This window comes from Opisthocomus hoazin, chromosome 24, assembly GCF_030867145.1.
Source record: "Opisthocomus hoazin isolate bOpiHoa1 chromosome 24, bOpiHoa1.hap1, whole genome shotgun sequence".
In the NCBI taxonomy this organism is placed as follows: domain Eukaryota; kingdom Metazoa; phylum Chordata; class Aves; order Opisthocomiformes; family Opisthocomidae; genus Opisthocomus; species Opisthocomus hoazin.
In genome coordinates this window covers 7,372,644-7,387,916 of record NC_134437.1, presented here as the reverse complement: position 1 = coordinate 7,387,916, position 15,273 = coordinate 7,372,644, and the positions used below count along the sequence as shown (strand labels likewise).

Below are 15,273 nucleotides of genomic sequence, written 5' to 3'. Positions count from 1 at the left end.
CTTATACAAGGGCTAAGAGTAATTCTTTGCTGTTAACCAGACTTGGCTACAGCAGAATGGAAGTGGAAATTTGTTGCTTCGTTTATTCATCCTGCCTCTGCTTCCTTCCCACCCACCCTCTGTGCTTTTTAATGCTGAAAAGATGAAGCTACTTTGCTCAGCCTTAAAACTCTCTTTCCCAAGATACTCTTAATTGTATCTCTACACCTCTTCTCATTCACAGACGCATAAGAAGATTAAAGATAGAGGGAGCAGTAATAGATTTAGTTAGGTTTTAATAGGATTTGCAGAGGACAATGCAGGGAATGAACGCCATACAGAATATTGCTACTCTATCTTTGATATCCCTAAGGCTTCTTAGGTAGCCGTTCCCAGAGATTTTGTCCGGGCCCTGCATTCAGAGTCAAGAATCTCGTTTTTCAACAGAGCGTGTGTGTTGTTTTTTTTAAAGGAGTATCTAATCATCTCGGTAAACAGGATGTTACATTATAACCTGCAAAAATCATTGCAGCCATCATTTTGTATTATTTATTTCTATCTCGTTAAACATAGTTTTGCGTGTAGAGAGAGGGCTTTTTAATACCTGTCTGTTACGTTTCTAAAAGTGCCTGATGTTTTTGTCGAATGTCAGATGAAGTAAAGGGACGGGTTCTGATATATCTGATTAACAGTGGGCCTGGATGCATCACACCTTCGGACACATAACTCAAGATATTAAATTAAAAGGCTATTTCACATGCGGAGCCCAGGCTCCAAGAATAATTTGTGGAGCGGGTGGGTACTTCCAGAAGGTGCTTCAGCATACCTGAAATCTGAAGTATGCCTGGAGGTGCCTTTCTCTGCTGACTGTAAGGGAAACCTTCATGCATAATTTAGAGTTATGTGAGATTTAGGTAGACAGTGGTGCTCAGCATTTTCTATTAATTTCTAAGATTTCTCTTGGTATGCACCCAAAACCCGAGGCACCAGAAAACTCCATTCCGTCTTGAAAATATAAGTTGGTATATTTTTACTTTGCTCCTAGTTGTGATCTCAAGCAAATTTTGGGCGTAAAAAAAAAATTTAAAAAAATCTGAGAACCTAAAATAAACCCCTGTGACAGGATTTACCTATTTCATGACTCCCAGACCCTGCTCATCACCATATTTTCAGAGGTTCCAGTAGTGCATTAAGCAAAGTGACTAGCAGCTGGTTCATGCTTGAAGAGACTGGATGTTATGAATCGGTATTTAACATCCAGTTCAATGCAGCGTTACATTTAGTGAGTGGCTGTTGCAAGAGCAGTGCTGAAGCCGTTCAGAGTGTTTCCCAAAACAATACTAGGAGCAGACATGGCCCTAGCAGAAAGCTTTCCTGGTGCAGAATCAGCCTGTATTCAGCCCTGTACCAGTACAGGGCAAAGTCTGTCAGTGTAGCAATAATACTTGCAACTTTTCTTGTCCTGGTCTGTTGTAATGGTTCAGACAGTAAAATGAAATGGCTGTTGTCTCAGTTCTTTTTCCTCCTATCTTAAGCTTCATTTCTCTGTTCTCCCACAGCCCAGCCATGGCCGGAGATTCTAGGATCTTCATGAACCAGGACATGGACATCGGAGTTACATCCAGAGAGCCTAAGAAGATTCCCAAACAGGCTCGGGACGATGTCCCCATTGCCACTGACCGAACCCGCCTCATATCAGCAGAAGGTAAGAAGCCACGTCAGCGTTACATGGAGAAAAGTGGCAAGTGCAATGTGCACCATGGAAATGTCCAAGAAACCTATCGATACCTTAGTGACCTCTTCACTACGCTGGTGGACCTCAAGTGGCGTTTTAATCTTCTTGTCTTCACTATGGTCTACACCATCACTTGGTTGTTTTTTGGGTTCATATGGTGGCTCATTGCCTATATCCGGGGAGACCTGGATCATCTTGAAGATGAGAACTGGATCCCCTGTGTTGAAAATCTCAGTGGATTTGTTTCTGCATTTCTCTTTTCTATCGAGACTGAGACGACAATTGGGTATGGCTATAGGGTCATAACGGAGAAGTGCCCAGAGGGCATTGTACTGCTCCTCATCCAGGCTATTCTGGGCTCCATTGTCAATGCGTTCATGGTGGGATGCATGTTTGTCAAGATCAGCCAACCAAAGAAGAGGGCTGAAACCCTCATGTTTTCTAACAACGCAGTGATTTCCATGAGGGATGAGAAGCTCTGTCTCATGTTTCGGGTTGGAGACCTCCGCAATTCCCACATTGTCGAGGCTTCCATTAGAGCCAAACTAATTAAGTCCAAACAGACCAAAGAAGGAGAGTTTATCCCCTTGAACCAAACGGACATCAACGTGGGATTTGACACTGGAGACGACAGATTGTTCCTGGTGTCACCTCTTATCATCTCGCATGAAATCAACGAGAAAAGCCCCTTCTGGGAGATGTCCCGCACTCAACTGGAGAACGAGGAGTTTGAAATTGTGGTCATCTTGGAAGGAATGGTGGAAGCAACAGGTATGGACTTTTCAAAAATCGGTCACAATTTTGAGGGGGGAAGGGGAAAAACGGAGTGCGGTTTGGCATTAAGATTTTATTGCCAATGTCACCTGGACTGAGAATGAGTTGGGATTTGTCCTTCTCTGGTGATTCAGGTGGGATATTGTGGCCTGAGATAACTGGCAGTTAAAAGATGGGTCCTTTGGCTCATGTTATAGTGTTTCACGCTGTTTATAAGTCCAAGATTCAGACAGTGGTTAGTTGAGGAGCTGTCCATAATCACTTAGAACTGATCCATGGGAAAAAAAAAGGAATGGACTACAGGAATTCAGGAGGCCTCTTGTGGTCCCGTTTCCTGTGATCAAAATTCCTGGCGTAAATTTTTTCCCGTTTTGGCTCTGTGTCAAAAATTGGCTTCAACTGTGCTATTTTAGGTATTGCTGTAGTGTTGCTTTTTAATGGAGGCTGTGAAGGAAGTGCCCGGGTATTACTATATCCCATAAACCAGCATGTGCTGAAACTGAATGACTTGCATGTGATGCAGGATGTATATTTTCAAAAGGAGCTCAAAGAGGAAAAATACAGAAACTGCTTTTGTGACTCTTGCAACCCAGCAGCTGTTTAACAGCTTAAAACAATGCTGTGTAATGGGTAGATTAGGAGATACACTCAGCTGATTCCCAGTTTCCTCCTACGGGTGTAATTGTGGCAGGTGATGAAAGAAGTCGGCGTCCGTATATAATAAATCTGGAAAAGTTGTGTTCCTTGGCTTTCTAAAGTGTAGGAAAGCGAGGAGGCAGCGTGCCTCTCAAGCTGAGCGGATGGATGGCCACGAAGGCCGCCAGGCTCCTTGCCGCAGGTGGGATGCTTTGTATCTCCTGGGGACCAGTTATGGATCCAGGAGGCTTTTGCTCTGGAGTCTCACCTGAAAGACATGGCACCGCGGGGTCATTTTACCATTTACTGTCGGCTTTGAGGAGGAGCTGGCAGGCTCTGTCTGCTGTGCATGTTTAAGCACCCTGAGATGCTGACGCTCGCTTCGGGCAGGCTTGCTGGGTCTGGGGTTGGCAGCGTGCCTTGGTCGAATCCGGGCCTCTCGGGGGAATGGGGCTGCAGGCAGCACTGAGGAGACGACTGCTATGCAGAGATGTGGAAACGTGGGAAGAGTCAGAGATGCAAAAAAGCTTTTATAAGTAGCTTTTCCCCTTGGTGTTTAAGGATTTTAGTTATGAGATGGCGCTGTGAACCCGCATTTTCTCTGTTGGTGGTGGTTGGATTTTTTTTCCATCTTGATGAGGCACGGGTTCCCTCTGAAACACTAGCAAGGCTTATCAGCTTGATATGAGTCCCCAGCGGTATCAGCACCCTGTCGCGCAGATTCTGGCCCTCGCTTACTATTAATATTGTCCCCTTCTTGAGATTTGTCCTTGTTAGTCTCCTAACAGCCAGCTGTAAGGGGAAATAGTCTCTCAAATTCCTGCATCCCAGACCTTTGCTCTTAAAGACAGTTCTCTAGAGAGCTAATTCAGTTTCCCAGTATCTCCCTTTCGTCATTAGGTGACAAGCAACAGCTGACTTTTCCAAACAGAGCTAATGGGAGGTTCCATATAGACTGCACTGTACCGAGGCTGGAGTACTGTATTGTACAAATAGAACTCATCTAGCATTACCAGGCAAATATTCTTTCCCAGCAGAGTATTGTAGAGATATGACAAGAGAAGGGCTGGGTGGAAAAGACTATCAAAGGCAAAGATTTGTAATGGAAGCTTATTTTGTAGCCTAAACATTTACTGCGTACTGGAACCTCCTAATCTGAACATGGAATGCAGTTCCTTGTTTGTCCAAAGCCTCTTTCCTCGCCGCACAGTGACACTATCAAATTCTGTTTGAACAGCTACTGCGCTGCCACCTTCTTACGAAAGCTCAGCCTCTGTTAGATATGTGTGAGAGGAAGTCATTATCAATAACAACCTCAAAATTAAAAGCATGGCATAGGAATAATATTGCTTTACAAATGGGCTCCTCTCCCAGAGGGATTGTACAGGCCAGCGTGTAATGGTATTAGGAGCATACGTCTGTGGAAATGAATTATTCTGCTCTCAGAAGACAGGCTGTGAAATTCCAAAACTGGAGCTAGAAGAGCCAGTTTGCACTGAACTTGGAGCAGAGTGGACCTCCGATGATGCCGTTCTCTGATTCGGTTTTCTGAATGACATATGGTAACCGCGGGGAGGGCGTGTGATGTTTTGCCACAGTGAGAGCGGCTCGCAGAAGCGCAGTGCTCGTGCTTCACCCTCACGCTTCATAATGTTGACAGAGCAGTCTAGGGGTCATTAATCCCTACCCTCCATACCTTAAAATTTGCTCCAAGCAAATTCTTTAGGTTCTTCCCTTCCGATCATATTGTTCGAGCCCCATCTGCTTTGGGGAATGGTGTAATTTACCTGCAGTGTGACTTCTACTATACCATGACACTCTTACAACCTGGTGAGATTCAAGACAGTGTAAAAATGCAACAGGCCATTTATTCCCTTCGTAACTCCTATGAAAAATTAGGAACCACCCTCGCAGTGTTCAGAGGTACGACTGGTCAGCATGTACAGCCCTGTTCGTGGTGCACAAGAGGTAAGCGAGTCCTGCGTGCTTAGAGGTGGCTCAGCCCTGCAGTAGTTGTCAGGAGTAAAAATTAATAGCAGCTTACTCCGTCTTTACAGACCACAGCAAATCATACTCTGAATACACCCTGCACTGGTGGGGAAAAGACATGTATTTTTTTCAAAAGGTATTTTGAAAGCAGGTCAGAATGGTGATTGTCAGCGTACAAATGACTAAAGAAATTTGGGTAATGTCTTGACTAAAAGCATGAATATTTTCCACTGAAGCATTTGGGACAGCAATTTTATGACTATTTCCAATAGCTTTAACCAACCCCATACATATTACAAATGTAATGTATTGTCTCCTCTCAAACAAGCAACTCTTCTCACTGACATTTAAGTTTAATCCTGATCCAGTGGAAGGCAAAGATGGTAAATAGTTTCAGATGAAAAGGACAGAACAGATTCTGAAGAGCTGAAACACTTGAAGTCACTGTTTTTTTTACAAAATGAAACATTGTGGTTTAAAACAACATTTTCATTTTCAAGTTGACTTGAATTTCCTACACACTTCAAGTTGTTTTATTTACAAAGTGAAACATTGTGTTCTAGAACCATGTTTGTGTTTTCAAGTTTACTTGAGGTTTTAAAAGGATAAATAACAACACATTGAAGAACAGCAACACACAAGAAACGCACCAGCCAGCCTAAAATGCAATGGGTTTGTTTTGCCGAAAAAAAAAATATTGCATTATTCTAGTGAGAGCTCTCCAGGGACCCACAGCTATTCTGCTAACCCCCAAAGCCAGCTGTGGTGGAAAGCCCACTGAGAGGGGACTTTCCAGTCAGTATTTTAGTATGGCTGAGGCACCTGTGTCTCCACGAGAGGTTAAAAGATGCCAAAGGGAGATGAAGCTTCTGGGCAGAGCTGCTGTGATCATTGCTGAGCGAAATGACCGCTCTAAAGGCAAAATCAATAGAGATGACAAGTGGTGTGACTTCCAGTGCTGCTCCGCGGGCATCTTGAAAGCGGCAGCATCACTCACAGTGCCTACTTAATGAATTGGTCGGAGAGATTACTTTAGGGAATTAATTCTCTTTTGCCTCATCTGAAGGGGACACTTGTCAAGGTCAGCTGGCCCAAATTTGACCTGCAATAAAAGGGAAGAAAGTGAAGGTGGGAAATGTGTTTGCAAAGCGAGTATGTTTTCGCTTTCACTGCCTTTCTGCTTCCCACAGCGGCAACAAAAAACTAGAGCCTATTCTGTTGACAGAGCAGGCCTGGGCAGTTGTTGGCCAGACCTCTTGCCCTCACCCTCCTCATCCTGAACTGAACACAGCGCATAAAGCAAAGCTGCCGGAATGCAGAAGAGCAGTGGAGATTCAGACCCCCTTTCTCATTCCATGCAGCGTCAGCTGGGTTATGATAAAGAATTTGGCTGATTCAATTAGAGAACATTGGAGATGCCAATTGTTTTTTTTCCTGTAAGCCATCGCTCCATGTGATGACGCAGTCTGCATATCCTAGAAGAATTTCGGGCAGATAATTTGAAGAGGTCCTCTTCTCTTCCGACTTTACCCTTCCGCTGCTGTTTACTGACAGTTAACCAAAACCTGATTTATCAGTAGCTGTCCTGCAAACCTCATTCTGTCTCTCCAGTGTGCAGCACTGCTATTGCCTGGGCATAGAGATAGCAGGGCTTGTTACCTCACTCTTGGTCCTCACTGGTTTTCATTACCTCTCTTTGCCACCACTATTAAATAAGCCACAAGAGACAGTCCAGATGCCTGATTAGTCCAATCGCTAAATGAAGTTTTAATAAACTCTTAGGAAAGGATAGGTATATATATTTCTGGCTTAGAGTCTGTGTGATAAAAAGTGGTTTAATGATTGGAAGTGATTTACTTCATCCTGTCCCTGTGAGAGTGCAGGCAGACAGCAGCTTTTTTGCACCTCAATTTATCTGCCTTTACAGAGGACATAGTAACATTTCCTGGCTGTAAATATAAGACCAAAAGAAGTAGCCACAACATAAAATATCCTGAAATTAATCATGATTTTCATAGGAGAACAAAGGAAGGGTGAAATTACTAAATGGAGTTTTCGTGCATTCATCATCTGGTTTGGGTTGTCTTGTTTTGGTTTGCGTTTTGCATATAAATAAGTTTTCTGCAAGAAGGGCTTTGCAGAACTGTTACAGAAATTGCTTATATAATTACAGGGAAGAGAGACGCGTCTCAAGTCATTCTTGTCATGGGCTGAATTGTCCTCCAGAGGTAGACGCTGGCAGGCTACTCATCTTGGGGGCTTCTGTAGCCACTGTCGATACCGTTGTGAGGGGCCTGAAGTTACCCGGTGTGAGCTTGGTGCTCCCGTTCTACCTGGTAGAGACGTGGCAATTGAATCAAAGATCTTTAAACCTTAAGGTCCTTTTTTTTTTTTTTTTTAATTTCCAGTGCCTAGGAGCTTTCACATGCCTGGAGAGCATTCAGATAAATTAAAATGCTATTACTCTCCTCTGGCGTAAAAATCAAAGCGAATCAAGCCCAGACATGTCCTCGTCTAAAAGAGTCAAGCACAAATAATTAGAGGACCGTGCTCCTACCTTCCAATATTCCTTTTCAAGTTGGAGGAATATTGACTTTTTGGAGGTTACAATGTTCTTTGGTCTAATTAATGCAAAAGGACTAATAAATTTTATAACTGCCCAAATGCTGATGCTAATCTAAAGACACGTCTTGCTTAATTAGAATGATAGAACTTAAAATTTTTATAACTACTCCTTGCCATCCTAACTTACATCAGCGTGTCACTGTACCTCTGAGTCCATCAGTTCTTTCTCTGTTCTTGTAGAGCAGGTGGAGCTCAGCTCAAGGAGCTGGGTATGTCTGGTGCAGCTTCAGTGCGTCCAGTACAAGGGGAAAAGTCACCCTGTGTACAGCAGCGTGTGAAAACAAGGACACAGAAGTGAGATCACTTCCAGAAATCTCTGTGTCTGAACTGCAGAGAGCGCCTAGCAAATATGGCAAACGTACAGTCAGCATCCTCATGACATTTTGCCAGCAGATAATCACTGAGCTCTGTGGCATTTAAATGAGGAGAGTTAATTTTAGGCTGATGAAAAATGTCTTGACAGCCCCAGGGGTTGGGATATCTCCACCCACTGAGCAAGTTCAGGCCATGTAGCAGTACTGAAAGATTCAACTATACTGTTGATGCAATCAGATTGAAGCCTGGGGCAATTTCTTGGGTTGGTTAGATCATGCTTTGTGGTCCCCTTGCTCGCTCCTGTTAAACTGCCAGTGAAGGTACTGGCTACGACAGTATGTTTGAGGAAAATCCCCATCCTCCAACAGCTGGAGAGAGCCTGCTAGTTCATCACTGGATAACCAAACAGCTGGAAATGCAGTGAGATTTGGCCTGTGATAATGAAGTTTGGTTTTATCTGGTAACCTAAGGGTACACAAGACCTGGAAATCAGGAGCAATCGCCGCTTTGCCTGGCAGTGTGGTGGAGCCAGAGGCGTCTGCTCCAGTTGCATCATCAGCGGCATTGCAAGCAGTGAAACCTTCTGAAATGTGCAACTCCCATGGAGTGTGCTGCCGAAAAACCAGGCTCCTCGCTGAGCGAGCCATCAAATAACTGCGTTTTGTCAGCACGTATTAACATTCCTTTGTCTTTGAGAAAATGTAAGCTGCTTGATCCCAGCTGATTTTGATGACAGAAAAGTGCCCTGTTGGTATTGTTCCCTGACACCTATTTTACACACCAGGCTTTCCTCAGTGACTCTCTCTGTTCTCGAATGTAATGAAACACCTGGTTTAATACACATAGCAATATATTTTGCATCTTTTCATCTTCTGGAAACCAGAAATGAGCCGTTTAGGAAGGCATCTGTGGCTGCCTTAAACAGGAACATGCACAAACTCTGTTATTGATCCTGTGATGTCGTGACTCCAGCCAACAGACAAAAAAATCCACTTCTTAGGATCCTGCTATAATGAAATTATCGTTAAAACCCTATGAAATGTTTATTGCAGAACTTGAAACCAGGAGACAGTCCTCTGGTCTCCAGCTTTCTAAAAAGCCTGGAACTGGTTTCAACTTTATTGAAAATTTGGTGCATCTGCTTATAACTGTGTACAAACTTTTCTCTGGTTTCAATTAAAACTGAGTTTTGTTTGCAACTGAAAGCTAAGCTGCTGAATTAAGACATGAGAAAGCTGTAACTAAACCTTGAAAGCTGAAGATTTCACACATCACTTCGTATTTTCCATAGCTGACAGATTGTACAAATCTGTATTAAATGTACTTTTTCATTTTTAAACCATATTGTTTAGGAGAAAATTAAACTTCTAATGGTCTTGCTATCTGGAAAATATGATACACTTGAAAAACAAAAATCTCTTATGATTCTATTTTTAAATAAGTTTTGAAGCACATCTACTTAGATTGATAAAGGGGAAATGAGGGTATTCTTTTGGCATGAAGCTTATTTAAATGCAATGCCCAAGTCACCGAATACCACTTCGCTATAACTCTACCAAATATCTGTACCATTTAAACCCAAAATGTGTAGTTATATCTACTTTAAGAAAAGAATTAACAGCCTTTATCAGGGCCATAAATACTACGATTATTTTTACGAGAAATTCTGAGAGTTTGAAATCTCCCTCAATCTCTTGTGCTCTCCAAAATGTCGGCGCTTCGGGCAGCTGTAGTGGGTGCTGCACGAGGCAGTGCTACCGCACTGACGTAGAACAGCAACATTGGTGTGGTTCTTGATGGGTGCGAGCGAGCGACGTAGCGATTCACCACACCCGAGATGTCCCATGGACTCAGCTAAGCAAGGCTTATGCAATGAAACCACTGATTTCTGAAGAGAGCCCACAGCCATGTGTGAAAGATCAGAGTCTAGCGAATTACCCTGCCCCACTGCGAGCTGAAACGTAGATATGCAGGGCACGGAGGGCACAGTGAGCATCGTGTGCAAGCAGAAAGTGGCTGCATCCATGTGCTCTTAATAAAAGTAAGGTTTATTGTTTCCACACCTCTTCTGTCATCTTTTTGCAGTTACAGAGGCAATAATTAGCTAGGGACATTACAGATACATTAATTAACCAGGCTGGAGAGCACAGGGCAGCCTGCAAAGCAGGCACTGAATGGAATTTGAAGCAGAGACAATGCTGCTGTTTACTGGGTAATGTAGGAGTTGCCAAGCAGTATGTCCCCACGCAATTAAAACACCACTGCACATGTGCTAAAAAGGAATATTTGAATGGGATTATGGAGCAATTACAAGTTGTCTTATTGTGCTGGCTCTGTGTACCCCTGGGGTTACAGAAAGCAGCTACTGCAGGAAGCTGGCAGTGTGCAGTATTTGGTTGCTGAAAGCTTTCTATTGTTCCTTCTTTAATTGAATACTTACAGCAGGAGAGAAGTATGATTGTGTCTCTGGAGCTCGGGTTCACTGTCAGGGGCTCTCCCCAGGGAAGGAGCTATTTCAGGCCCTGATTAGAAGGCGGGAGTTCCCTTAGATGCCTCTGGCCCCCACGTTTAGCAGGGACACCCCATCTTGGCCTTGGGGACTTGTGCTTCCTACCTTTCTGCAGCGCTTGGAAGGCTGCGATAAGAACCAGCCGGTTCCTTCGCAGGACCTAATCCTGTGAGCCTGAGTGGTCTCCTCTCCTGCTGTCTTTGCTGGGCTTTCCAAGCACTTGGAGCTTCCAGGAGGCACCCGAAGGCCTTCGCGATTTTTGGTGCAAAACCAGCTCTGTCTAAAGGAAAAAGAGCTAGTTTATTTGAACTGTCTGCTTACCATACATGTACATGCTGCTGGTTGTCTAGCATTTTGGTCTGCCAGCATGAGGGAGCATCAGAGAAGGGCATTAAGCCCTGCAGCCTTGCATTACTGCCCCTCTAAACAGCCTGTAATAAAAGCCCTTGCCCAGGGAGGTCAAGGGTGTGAGAAGTCAGCGGCACAGCTCTTCTGAGAAGAACTGTAGCAGGACTCCATGAGCTGCCTGCGCGTTGAGCTGCTCTTTGCTAGCTGATGAAACGGAGTGAAGATGAACCAGTCTTCACCTCGAGGACCGAGGAGTCCGGGGCAGGTGATGCTGCATGCTGTAGTGTCACCATATAGGCAGGAGTGGTCTGCATGCTGGTTTTTACTTGTAAAGCAAAAGCTGATAGTTTCCTGAAAAGGTGATGTACCTCAATAGAGCTGCTCCTTAAGGCAAAAATGCTTGGGGTAATTTTCTTCTTCCATTATTGTGTTTTTCATAGCAGCCTCTGCGCTTCCCAGTTCCTTCCGGTCCAGGAAGCAGGCACGCTTAGAGCACTATGACTAACTCTGTACTTGTTGTTCCTGCCCAGAAGCAAACACTCCTGCAGATCTTCTGGGGAGGGGGAAAATTGGCTTTTCAGGCTGTGATACAGAACTAGAAATTTCTCGGTGTTGCATGTGTCACCGTCCGTCTTTTCCCCTTTCAAGAACCAAAAGCAATATACTCCTGGCCCGATAGCTTTTAAACTAAGGAAAGCAATAACAGACCAGTAAAGCCTTCCAGAGAACTTGCTTGCGTGGGTGTGTTTAATGGACTGACTGGCAATTACGAGAACAACAGATTTGTCTTTTCACAAAGGTACTTTCATTTTTTTTTTTTAAGGAAAGGAGTTTTCTGTTTGCTCTGAGATTTCAGTCACTTAGTTGAGCTCACGCGGTGACCATAGATGACATGCTCTTCCCTGAAGCATCTGACACTGATATTTTCCCCCCTGTGACTTGCTTTAGAATTCTGTTTGTGTACTTTGGGCTGCAGGAGTAAGAGCTGGAAGTATTAGCCAGGAACCTGGATCGAGTGCATGTTTTGAATGTATTCAGTCAGGCCTATCTCTCACCCTCCAAAAGAGAACAGTGGGAGGACTTTGTGAGGTCAAGTTTTCCAAATTTCACCAGAATTAATTCAAAAGTTGTAACATAATTAGGAAAAACAGAAGACAAATATTTGGAGGAGAAGTCAGCCTGGACACTGGCAGGTGCTTCCAAGAGAATTTGTTTGCAGTTACGCCAGTGCTGAACGCTTATCCCTGCTCTGCAAAGCTGCTCTTTAAACTTGTGCAAAGTACGTAAATAAACTCTGATCCTTGGGGCTGAGAAGCAGCTTGACAAATATCAGTTTCATATTGCTCACTGTTCTTTCAATCCACAGTCCATTAATACATGCAATTCAATATTCTTAGGAGCTTGACTGTGTGTTGTTGTGGGGTTTGGGTCTGCCAACCCAACACGGTTGGACTGAACCCCCCAGAGGTATTTAAAAGCCAGCATGCCATATAAATCACTGGGAGTGGGTCCTTTCGGGCTACACGTCTTGGTGTCTTAACCTAAGTGTAGGAAGGAATGGCTGATGCTGCTGTGGATGGAGAGGGATGGGGTCAGACAGAGCGGGAGTGCAGGGCAGTGGTTCGTTCTGCTTAGGGGCTGTGGGGGTCAGGATCTGCGGGGCATTGGCAGGGCTGGATGTCGTTCTAGCACGATTCGCCAGAAGCGCTGTTAGCATCAGCCACAGAAGCAACACCTCAGCAGAGCAGTGTGAGGACAGAGAGGAGCTGCTTAGTGGTACCAGACTTCAAAGCCATAAGCACAAGGTTCAGGAAGGAGTGTGAAGATGCGGCGACGAACCCATCCCTTTTCCTTTGAGTGCGCAGCTTTTTCAGGATAGAGGCTTTTGTGAGGCTTGCTAAGCGAAGACCCTTTCCGTGTCCCAGAGCAATCAGGTATGGAGATAACACGAAAGTGCTTTTATATGAAAGAAGTGGTTGGGTGAGCATGTAAGCTAGCTTTGCATTTAACATCGCTCTGTTTCTACCCAGGGATGACTTGCCAGGCTCGCAGCTCCTACATGGACACCGAGGTGCTGTGGGGACATCGCTTCACTCCCGTCCTCACCCTGGAGAAGGATTTTTATGAAGTCGACTATAACAGCTTCCATAGCACTTACGAGACCAACACCCCTGTGTGCTGTGCCAAAGAGCTGGCCGAGTCTCGCCGGGAAGGCCAGCTCCTCAGCCACCTCTCCAGTGCCACCCTCCTGAGCGGAGGCAGAGAAGCAGAGACAGCAAAAGGGGACGAAGAAGAGGAAGAGGAAGAAGGCAGAGAGCCAGCAGGACTGAATGGAGCCAATGGGACAGCAGGAGAGGTGAAAGAAGATATGCCTGTATAACACATGCACTGCTGGACAGCAGATGCCCACATACTGGGAGACTGTGGCCTGACTGGGAGTCAGAGAGCTGAGATGTATGTCCAGATCTCTGCTGCCTGCTGCTTGATCCTGCCGAGTCACTGCACAGCACCGTGCCTCAGTTTCCCTCCCCTTTTATCTGTACGGTGAGGTTCTGAGCTTTGCCCTCGTTTGCAAAGCATTTTGATCTCTATGGACAAGGCTCACTAAATATGATCACTGTTAAAATTGAAATTCCCACCACTGGTTGTTTCAAAAGATGTTCATTGGATGTTCAGAACTCTTTCTCCTTGAGAGGGTATTTAAGAAATAAAAGTCCAGAATGTCCCATCTCAGTATGAAGAATGTGGTTTCATACCTTCACTTAATTTGTGAGTCAATGTATTGTAGACATTGTTACTGCTAAATTAAAAGAAGAGTTAAAAAAACTCTCTGGTATGTAGTGAAGTGTTTCGCCTTTGTGAATTTTACGAATAGATTTTAGTGTTTTCCTCCAGGATCACAGTCATTGTGATTTATTTATTGCACAATGTCTGATATTAACAGGACGGCTTTCCCTGCACACCTTTAGCATGTTTATCTGATATTTTTGACTGTCTTCTCAACCTAAGTGCTATCTTTGTGTACCCTTTTCATGGAACCTCTGACACATTTCATAGCCTGTCCGTGGTCAGAGAAAGTTTAGATCTTGCCCCAGTGAAGGTTTTTTGCTGGCCTGGATGTTCAGTTTCAGTTCTGGCTGATGATTTAAAATGAACTAAGTAGCCGTCTGGGAGTTTGAAATATTCTGGAATTTCAGATGTAGTCCCTGGAGTAAGGTAGACTGGGTAAGTAACAGTCTGTAAAATTCTCTGCTCTTCTATAAAGTTCGTATTTAAAATAAATGTTTAGATACTGATGTTCCTGTAGCTAATGGGAACGTGCAGTGGCATAACTGAAGCCATCTGGTCAGGCTAGTGCGAGCACGTTAGTTGATGTCCAAAGTCAGGATCAGTTCCCCAGTTCTGTCAGTAACATCTCTGGAGGCCTGATGCTACCCTGCCAGTGACCTCTCCAAGCGTTCCAGGCGTGCTGTGTCCCGCGGCCCAGTTAAGATGGCTGTTCCTGTGAAGCACCAGATGGAGTTCACGATTTTGGTCGTTACAAAGAGGTAAGCACAGAACCATACTTCCCCAATGAGGATTGTCACGTCCAGAAAAGGGGTGAAGAAAACTAGTCTCTGAGATTAAAAATTGCCACAAAGTTGAACGACAGCGAAAAAAAATGACCTTGTTGGGGAAAATCTCATTCCTTAACCCCCAAAAAATTTGGTGGAAAAAATAAGATACCTGCAGAATTACTTCTTTATCAAAATGGAATGAAGAATATATAATATGCATGAGTTATTTGCCATATAGGAAGGGCTGTATGTATGTCTATGAAATAAATAGACATTGTAGTAGGGGTGGACTGAGGGATCTTAAATATGGTTTTGCCTCTTGATATTAATACATAGACAAGACAAACTGGAAATAGAAAGCAGTGGTCTTATTGATGTGTAAACAGAGAGGAGAATGCTATCCGTAGGGGTCAGAGATGCTATTTAATTAGACACCTAATGTTATAACGTAGATAAAAGAGAAATTTATATTTCTTTCTGAAAGGAGTGGGAAAACCAACATGATATGACTCTGTTGTACTTAATACCATGCTAAGATCCAGCAGTCAGCTTGGCCTCCAGGATATAGGAATTACCATTATGTTCTACAGTAAGTTTCAAAGTGAAGTAACTTCACTGGAAATGCTTGTCAGTTCTGAAAGCATCTTGCAGACTTGGAGAGCGCAGTATTTTTCAGAAAGTTTTTGGTTTAGTTTTGCTGCTGAGCTTCCTCTTTTTCCATACTAAGCCTCAGAGGAACAGAAGGAAGAAAACGGAGAAAAATGGGAGAGGTTTCTTAGAAGGGTTTGTTCTTTTTCCAAGATCTT

At 44.1% G+C, this 15,273-nt stretch overlaps 1 protein-coding gene across 2 annotated transcripts in view; it reads left to right on the top strand.

Annotated features, from left to right (window-relative positions):
• Nucleotides 1-13,692, top strand: part of KCNJ5 (potassium inwardly rectifying channel subfamily J member 5) — a 58,490-nt gene extending 44,798 nt beyond the window's left edge. For both annotated transcript variants that reach the window (XM_075442501.1, XM_075442502.1), the window contains 2 exons: nucleotides 1,539-2,485; nucleotides 12,941-13,692. In XM_075442501.1, coding sequence (XP_075298616.1) covers nucleotides 1,546-2,485; nucleotides 12,941-13,290 — 1,290 coding nt within the window. In that variant the 5' untranslated portion in view covers nucleotides 1,539-1,545 and the 3' untranslated portion in view covers nucleotides 13,291-13,692. The remainder of the gene's footprint in view (nucleotides 1-1,538; nucleotides 2,486-12,940) is intronic.
• Nucleotides 13,693-15,273: the final 1,581 nt, after the last annotated feature.